This window comes from Belonocnema kinseyi, chromosome 8, assembly GCF_010883055.1.
Source record: "Belonocnema kinseyi isolate 2016_QV_RU_SX_M_011 chromosome 8, B_treatae_v1, whole genome shotgun sequence".
Taxonomy (NCBI): domain Eukaryota; kingdom Metazoa; phylum Arthropoda; class Insecta; order Hymenoptera; family Cynipidae; genus Belonocnema; species Belonocnema kinseyi.
In genome coordinates, this window is record NC_046664.1 from 17,076,390 (window position 1) to 17,085,383 (window position 8,994).

The following is an 8,994-nucleotide window of genomic DNA, read 5'->3' on the forward strand; positions in this document are numbered from 1 at the left end:
GAACTATATATAGGCAATATATAGAATGAAAATTATAATTAATAATTTTAGAATTAGTAGAAAATATATGAAACCGTAATATAAATTACTCATCGACAAATGGTTCTTGTCCAAGCTAAGTTTACCATCAGTGCGCCTCGAAGGTGTGCCGAGAGTTGCTTACAGCACTACAAGTGTCTCTTAGTAAAATATATCGATGGGTGCTTTCTACGGGGAGCGGTGGGTAGAGGGGAAGTAACTTTTTTCGCCAGACGCGCCGTCTATATTTATGGTGGGCAACTAAGCCCGCACCGCATCTACATTTATATCTTTGATTCTACTCTAAACATCACCGGAATAGCACACAGCCTTTTAAAAACGACCCCGTTATTGTAGTGCCAAATTTTGCTACCAGATGGTTTATCACTGTATTTCAGATCCCAATAACCGATTAAAAACCATTAGCCTAATTTAAAAAACCAGCATAAAAAAATTGTGGAACTTGTAAGTCAGAAAAAAAACGTAAAGTTTAAAAACAAATCTTAAATAGAGAAAAAGAAAACTTACGTGGCTGACCTGTAAAAAATGTGTTTTTCGTTACATAAATAAATTTAGACTGCAACAAATTTTATTTCGTAGTCTTTTATTAAAATTTTACCGCACACGATAACTGTACAATAAAAAAATTATGGACCGCGAATGACAATCCTGGGATTTAGTCGAAGAGGCCTGTAACGAAAAATGAAGAATCTCATAAAACACCAAAGTTCCATTTTTTTAAATAAATGTAAATTGAAAATAAATTCTCATTAGTAAAATTGTCTTCATAAGCTGACTTCAGTAGCTAATACATGCTTAAATAATCATAGAATTTTTTTCTTTTTTTTTTTTAAATAGATTTAAATGTAAAAATATTTTTTCGTACCAAAGCCCATGTCATCGTCAGATCCTTCTTCTTCTTCTTCCTCCTTCTTCTTCTCCTTGGCAGGAGCTGCCTCGGCACTGGCTGGAGCTACAGCAGCAGCTGCTGTAAATAAAAAAAATTAAAATAAATCAGGCAATACATAAATAGAGAATCAATTTAGAAATACTATATATGTTGCTAAAATAAAGCCAAGGACTCAATCTATGTTATCGAGTAAACCCATAGGGCTTAATTTTTCATTTTATATTTCCTCTCATGCTGACCGTACTAGTAAGGTTTTAATAACCAGGCCGGTGGATGAATGGAGGAATGAATATCATATTTCACAACCCAAAATGGAAATGGCGTTATTTTTGTCGAAAATTGGAATAATTCTTTCAAATAAAAATAATATAGTTACCACGTTAAATTCAGTATGAAACGCTTTAAATTTTTAGGACTTCGAGTCGAAATATATCGTATTTTCAACTAAATGGTTGAAATTTCAATCAATTAAAAAAAAAAATAATAATTTTTTAACCAAAAAGTTAAAGTTTTATGCAAGAGACAAAATTTAAACAAAATCGTTGAATCTTCAACCTTAAAAGACGAATTTTTTTATAAGACAATTGAATTTCCAAACGGCACAATCAAACCTTCAACAGGAGAGTTCATTTTTAACCAAAAAAGATTATTTTTCTACCAACAAATATTAATTTACAACACAGAAGGTCAAATTTTAAACAAAAACAATTCAATTTTCAACTAAATAATTGAGTTTTTAACCAAAAAGATGTTTCAAACAAAATAAACGAATTTCTAACCAACTTTGAATTTTCAACCTGCAAAAACTAATTTATTAGAAAAAAAAATTTAGTTTTTAAAGCGCACAGTCAAATCTTTAACAGAAAAGTTTATTTTTAACCACGAAAGATTATTTTTCTGCTAAGATATATTTATGGTCAGCCCAAAAGAGGTCGAATTTTCAACAAAACATTTGATTTTCATCCAAAACATTGTAGTTTCAAGCAAGAGACGAATTTTGAAACAAATTAGAATTTTTAAACTGCAAAAACAAATTTTTTAGAACAAAAAATTGAATTTTCAAACCACACAACAGACAAATCTTTAACAGAAAAGTTTTGTTTTAACCAACAAAGATTATTTTTCTCCTAAAAAATATTTATGTTCAACCCAGAAGGTCGAATTTTCAACAAAACAGTTGAATTTTCTAGCAAGAAAGATGATTTTAACAAAATAGTTAAATTTTCAACCAAATAGTTGAATTTTCAACAAAAATAAATTTGTAATCAAAAAGTTCTTAGTTTCACGGAAAACATACGAATTTTGAACCAAATTTGAATTTTCAACCTATAAAAATATTTATTTCGAGAAAAAAAAATTGATTTTTCAAACCGCACAGTCAAATCTTCAACAGAAAAGTTTATTTTTAACCAAGAAAGATTATTTTTCTGCTAAAAAATATTTATGTCCAACCCAGAAGGTATTATTTCCAACAAAACAATTGTATTTTCATTTAAAAAATGCAGTTTCAGGTAAGAGAAGAATTTTGAAAGAAATTTGAATTTTCAACCTGCAAAAACGAATTTAAAAAAAAAAACAATTGAATTTTCAAACAGCACAGTCAAAATTTCAACAGAAAAGTTTATTTTTAACCCAAAAAATACGATTTTTCTGCAAAGAAATATTAATTTACAACCCAAAAGGAGGAATTTTCAACAAAACAGTTGAATCTGATGATTTTAACAAAATAGTTAAATTTTTTAAACAAATGGTCTAATTTTAAAACCGAAATAATTTTTAAGAAAAAAACGGTACAATTTTCAGCCTATAAAGATGATATTTTTTACCAAAAAATATATATTTTCTATTAAAAAGAATTACATTTTCAACCAAGACATGAATTGTGAACCAAAAAATATAACATTAATTTAGTATCTAAGAAATTGATTAATATTACAAAAAATTTTTGAATATTTTATCACGACAGATTAAATAAATAATACTAAAATCACATTTTTAATTTATTTACTTATAATTAAAATGTAGAGTATATTTAAGTCAAATATTCCGAGTACTATATTCAAAATTAATTTAAATTGCTTCAAATTTCCTTTCTTTTCAAGCAGAAATGTAACTTTTCGAAAAGATAGATGAATTTTTAAACAAATAGTTGAATTCTCAATCAAAAGGATTAATTTTCAACCAAAAAGCAGATTTTTAGAAGAAAAAAAAACATTAATTCTCAATCAGAGTTGAATTTTCAACTAAAAAAGATCAATTTTCCAACAATTTAACTTTTAACTAAGTAATTTTACTTTCAAACAAAAAATGAATTATTTACTAAAATGATAATTATTTAATTGCAATACTTTAACTTTTAAGCAAAAACATGAATTTTCAAACAAGAAAATTAATTTTCCAACAAGACGATTTTTCAAAAATTTATATAAATTTTTAACAAAAAGTTGAATTTTCAACTAAAAAACACCAATTTTTAAACCAAATATTTAAATTTTCAACTAAACTAATGAAATTCCAGCTAAAATGATAAAATCTTTAACTGGAATAGATGAATTTTAAACAAAAAAGTGCATTTTTGAGAAAAGATTTTAATTTGGAACCAAGTGGTTTTATTTTTTAACCAACAAAATACATAAATTTTTAACGAAATCTTTGTGTTATCAGATACAAAAACACAAGTTGTCCGCCAAATAGTTGAATCATTTTTACCAAAGCAGACGAATTTTATAGAAAATACATAAATTTTAAATTAAAAAGATAAATTGTCAAATAATTGAATAGTTAAATCTTCAGTTAAAAATTATTTTTCAACCAAAGCGACGAATTTTTAACCACAGTGACGAATCTTCAACGTAAATAGTTAAATTTAAAAACAAAAACATGAATTTTCAACTAAAACGATAATTTCTCAACCAAATATTAAATAATTATATTTTCAATAAATAATTAATTTTCAGCTAAAAACCGAAAGTTGAACTTTCAGTTCAAAAAAATAGATTTCAAACCAAAGAACGTGCTATTCAATTTAAAAAATAATAATAAGTACGCTTTCAAAAAAATTCCCTGACAATTCCAGGATTTTTCAGGTAAATTAGACAACCTGCTTTTCAATCCAAAAGAATTAACTCTACGTGAAAAGTAGTTTCATTTTCTCACTGGTTTCTAAAAATTTTATTCTCCGAAAAAAAACGAGAAAAAAAATATGAAAAAGTGTGAAATCTGGATATAGATTGAGAATATTGCTCTTTTATATTATTAAAATTAAATATAATTATAATGAACGTACCACCTGGAGCTGGAGCTGCTCCAACGCCGGATCCGATATTGGTGATCAGTTCCTTGACGTTGACTCCTTCCAGAGCCTTGGCGAACAGACCTGGCCAATAAGGCTCAATGTCAACGTTAGCCGCTTTCAAGATGGTCTGAATCTTCTCACCCTGAAATATCAAAATTATCCAGTAATTTTAACCAAAACCGGGTCTAAAAGACCCGAATAAACTTCAAACTGAAATATCTCCTGTTTAACCCCTCGAGTACACACTGGGTCATGTGCACCCTGTCATCGACCAAAAATATTACTCAGGCGTTTGAAAAAATTGCGGTACCGTAGCTTCATAAATCTAGTTCGATGTCCCAACTACAGTTTTAGACAGCTTCTGTAGCGAGCCGAGTCATCAGTCGTTGAGAAGCGATTTCAATCGAAGCAGGGTCATTTCGACCCACTTCGAATTTATTAAAATTTGGATTTTTCGTTTCCATCAATTATAAAAGTTTGTTCGCGAAAAGTGCCAAAAACTTTTTTTTTTAACTTTTTGTAAGGGCACACGACCGCAGTTAGAGAAAAGAGTAAGATGTCAACTTTGTGCTTACAAATACAGGAAGACAAAGGTACAGTACGCGAAATAAATACTTTTTTTTAAGGTACAAAATGGGACAATATTATTATTATTTAGGCATAATTTGAGCGTATTCACATAAATTCTTAGCTAAAAATATAAAAAATTAAAAGTTTTTTTTTCAGAAGACTTCATTTTTTGCAAAAATATTTTTTTTCGCGAATTTTTTTTAATGTTAAAGATTTTAAAGACGGTTATAATACTTAAAAATTATTTTAACATATTTGAAAGTATACCTCTAAATTTTTGTAAGTAAAAAGGTTCAGTAGTTGTAAAGTTATAGACGACTAAAGACTGAATAGGGTCAGTTTAACCCAGTGTGTAGGATATGTTCGAAAAAATAGGTGTGTACTCGAAGGGTTAAATAGACTAATCTCCATTTTTTTTTAATTGCAGCCCAGTCTTGCAGAAATTAATGTTGGGAAAATATTTATGAAAATTAATTGCCTATAATATTTTGCAACAAAATATTAAAATAGAAAAAAATAAATGTTAAAATAGAATTTTAGAAAAGAATCTGTTACTTCATTCCAGTTTTTTTACTTATACAGTAACTAAATAAGACAAATTGCATGGTTATTAAATTAAATGAGCCTGTATTAGTAGTTGCATTTTCAACATTACATTTGAAAACCCGAAAAGCCAAATTGATCAATTCGCAAAAAATAATAAAAATTGTATCAAAAATAGATGCATTTTCAACAAGAAACATGAAAACTTAAAAAAAAAGGGAATTTTTTGGGAGTTTTATTAAAAATGAGCCAGCTAGTAAGTATTGGAAAAATTATTACCATTTTTTTCTATAAAATTATACTTATAATAATTGTAGAAAATCTTTACATTAGAAAAAAATAATTCGTCAATAATAAAGATTGAATACAAATTATAAGATTTATCAAAAGAGAAATAAAAAGACGAAATTACAAATAACCCATTTTAAACAAACAATTCAGTCAACTCTCGAATGTTGGGAAACCATCTTTTTTGTCGAAAAACTTTATCATTTGTTTGAATATGTAAATTTTTTTATAATTAAACAGTTGAAATTTCAAAAAACCAAAATTGAAAAAATAAAGTAATTTTTAAGCAAATGATCAAATTTATATAAAAAAAGATGAATTTTCAACAAAATATTTGAAATGTCGTGGGAGTTACGTTAAAAATAAGGAAGCTAATTATGAAACAAATTATTACCAATTTGCTGTGTGTAAAACTGTACTTGTATAATACTTAAGTTTTAATTAAACTTCCACCAATAAAATTTTACGAAATAATTATAGGAACAAAATAGGCAGTCAATAATAAAAATTTCATCAAACTTACCATTTTTATCTAAAGCAAAAAAAACTTAAACTGCACATTTTTAATTTTATTATTGTTTTAAAATTTTAATGGTTCTGTTGAAAATGCAAACAGTTGAATTTTCAATTGAATAATAAAATTTCTCATCATGAATTTTGAAAATTCAAAGAACAAAATTATTTGAAAAGTTTATCATAAGTTTTAAAAAAGCCTTTATAAATAGAATTTTATGGACTTCAATAACGAAATAACCCATCAACAAAAATGTATAAATATGACAATTGTTATCCAAAGCTTAAAAAAATTTCAAATAACTCATTTTAAACAATTATTACACATTGAACTATTGCATTTTCGAGAAAAGAAAAACCCTTCAAAAATAATCTTTTTTGTTAAAAGCTTTATTTATTTTAAAATGTAATTATTCTGTTAAAAATTGAACAATTTTATCAAAAAGTAATCATGTTTTATTTAGGAATTTAACAGTGATGTTTTCAAACAAATGTAAATTTTAACACATAAAAAGTGTCACCATTAATCAAATTTTGTATAATTTTTACTTGTGCAAAATAAAGTTTTAATGAAATTTGGAGAAATGAAATTATATATAATCTTTGTAGCAACAAAATAAGCCTTCAATGATAAATATTGAATCAAAATTATATTGTTAGCTGAAGCGAAAAAGGCACAAGTTCATATACCTCGATCTGAATTAAAAAATATATATTCAGTTTTGTTTTAATTCAATGACATCCTCTTTCGAATTCTTCAAAATCTAACAATGCGGTAATTTTTTGTCGATTTCCTTGAAAATTTATTAAACTTTGAGGTTATGTCTACCCCTGTAAATCCAAGTTCCTACCTTTTAAATATCTTAAAGAGATGTATATTTGAATTAAAGGAAGTTTAAAATTAATAATTTTGAAATAATTCACATTGAAAATTCATTTATTAAAGACTTAAGGTATAATTCTGAACTTTCAGTCAAGATCGAACAGAGGTTAGCCACGTGTTGCATTCTTCGAATTGTTTTCTAATCATTCTATCCAAAAAATACATATAAATGTACTTTTAAAATAAATTGTCAAATTTTATAGAAAACTTAAATATAAATATAATTTTAAAAGACTAAGAAATCGCAAAATGGAAAAGTGAGGTACCATGTTGTGCATTTAAAATAAAATGACTTACCGTCACGGCGACGTCGTCGTCAACCAAGATCAAGGCGGAATAAACACAAGCGAGTTCTGCTTTCGTCGACATGATTTAAAGATGTTATTTTCTTTGCAAAATAAACGTGCAGTCGCCAAATTTTGGCCTTAGCTCTTCAGAGAACCGACACGTTCAACGTCACAAACCGTAAAGAAAGCTGAAGATGGCGGTAAATTTCACCGGAAGCCACGTCCTCACGGCAGTTTATGTATTTTATTAAGTGGGGGCAATCCAAGATGACTGTATGCTGAGGGCTAAACATAATACAATTTGCATGGAACAATTTATTTTTTTAAATAAATTGGAAAAAGATTATTTTTCATTTGGATATTAGCAGAAATTAGTTTAAATTTTTTAAAAGCTATTAAATGGAATAGAAAAATCGAGAGAAAAATTTTATTGAAAAATAAAAAAATAATAAAAAATTTCGTCTCTTGCTTGGCCCTCAGCTTGTAGACATCTTGTCAGTGACGTCACATCATGGAATATCTACTACGCATGCGTTGTATCCGCACTTTTATGCGCTCTACGTGGCGCGTTTTTTTTAAATTATTGACTGTGTGAACTAATTTTCCATAATGGGCCATTCACAAATTACGTACGGTATCTTTTCTTATATTTCAACCCACACACACTCTATTTAGGATACCTTAATATTTGCTTCGACCCCCCCCCCTTCCTCAAAATGTTACTAAGATTATATCAATTTCGGGGACTACAATATTTATCATTTAAATTATTATTCTTTAGTCTATAAATTATCAAAAATCTTATTCATTTATCGTAGGCTTTACAGTATTTCACTCATTCCCATTTTTCTCGTTTTTCGATTTGGATATGAACTGTATTCTATTCAATAAGAAAAAATCCAATTATTTTTGGTTGAAAGTTAATTCTTTCTAGTTCAGTCTAAAATTATATTTTTGGGTTGAGAACTCATCTTATGTGGTTAAAAATTTTAGTATTTCGGTGAAAAAGCATCCTATTTGGTTTAAGATCCAATTTTTTTGGTTGGGAATTAGTCTTCTTTTGGTTAATAAATCAACTATTTTGATGGAACGTGCAACTATTTGGTTCAAGATTACCTTTTTCTTAAATTCATATTTTCGAGTTGACGATTTTACTTTTTCATAGAAAATTCGTTTTTTTTTGTCTTCAAAATTGAACCAAATTTTTGAAGTTTTTTTTTCTTTCTTGACTGAAAAATTTGTCTTAGCTGGAGAATTAAATTTTTTCGTAAGAAATTCGTTTTTTTTGTGGCAAATAATATTTTTCAACTTAAAATGTAACTATACTATTGTTTGTTGATATTTTTATTAGTTTTTCGTTAAATATTCAACTTCTTGGTCAAAAATTCATTACTTTGGTAGAAAATTGAGCTATTTTCTTTAAAATTCGTTGTTTTATTTTGCAATTAACTTTTTAACTCAAAATTTTTAAATTCCATTTTTCGTTGGAAATTCATCATTTTTAGTAGAAAATAAATCTTCTTGATTTCAAAGTTCATTCCTTTTTCTTAAAAAATCGGTTTTATGGTTGAAAATTAATTCACTTTATTGAAAACTCTTTTTTCTCTGTGAAACATTAATTTTCTTACTTGAAAATGTAATTATATTATAAATGTAATATTATTCAACATGGTTAAATAATCAATTA

General features: G+C 26.8%; 1 protein-coding gene across 4 annotated transcripts; it reads right to left on the reverse strand.

The window, feature by feature from the left end:
• Positions 1–605: 605 nt before the first annotated feature.
• On the reverse strand, positions 606–7,499 carry LOC117177921 (60S acidic ribosomal protein P1-like). Of its 4 annotated transcripts, none has more exons than XM_033369031.1 (4): positions 7,318–7,499; positions 4,218–4,365; positions 905–1,003; positions 606–708 (listed from the first exon to the last, which is right to left on the reverse strand). In XM_033369031.1, the coding sequence occupies exons 1-4, from the start codon at positions 7,387–7,389 to the stop codon at positions 695–697; spliced, it is 333 nt and encodes a 110-aa protein (XP_033224922.1). In that variant the 5' UTR covers positions 7,390–7,499; the 3' UTR covers positions 606–694. The 4 variants fall into 4 exon arrangements, with proteins under 4 accessions (XP_033224922.1, XP_033224921.1, XP_033224920.1 ...); XM_033369030.1 differs by having other exon boundaries at positions 905–1,006; XM_033369029.1 differs by having other exon boundaries at positions 4,215–4,365.
• Positions 7,500–8,994: the final 1,495 nt, after the last annotated feature.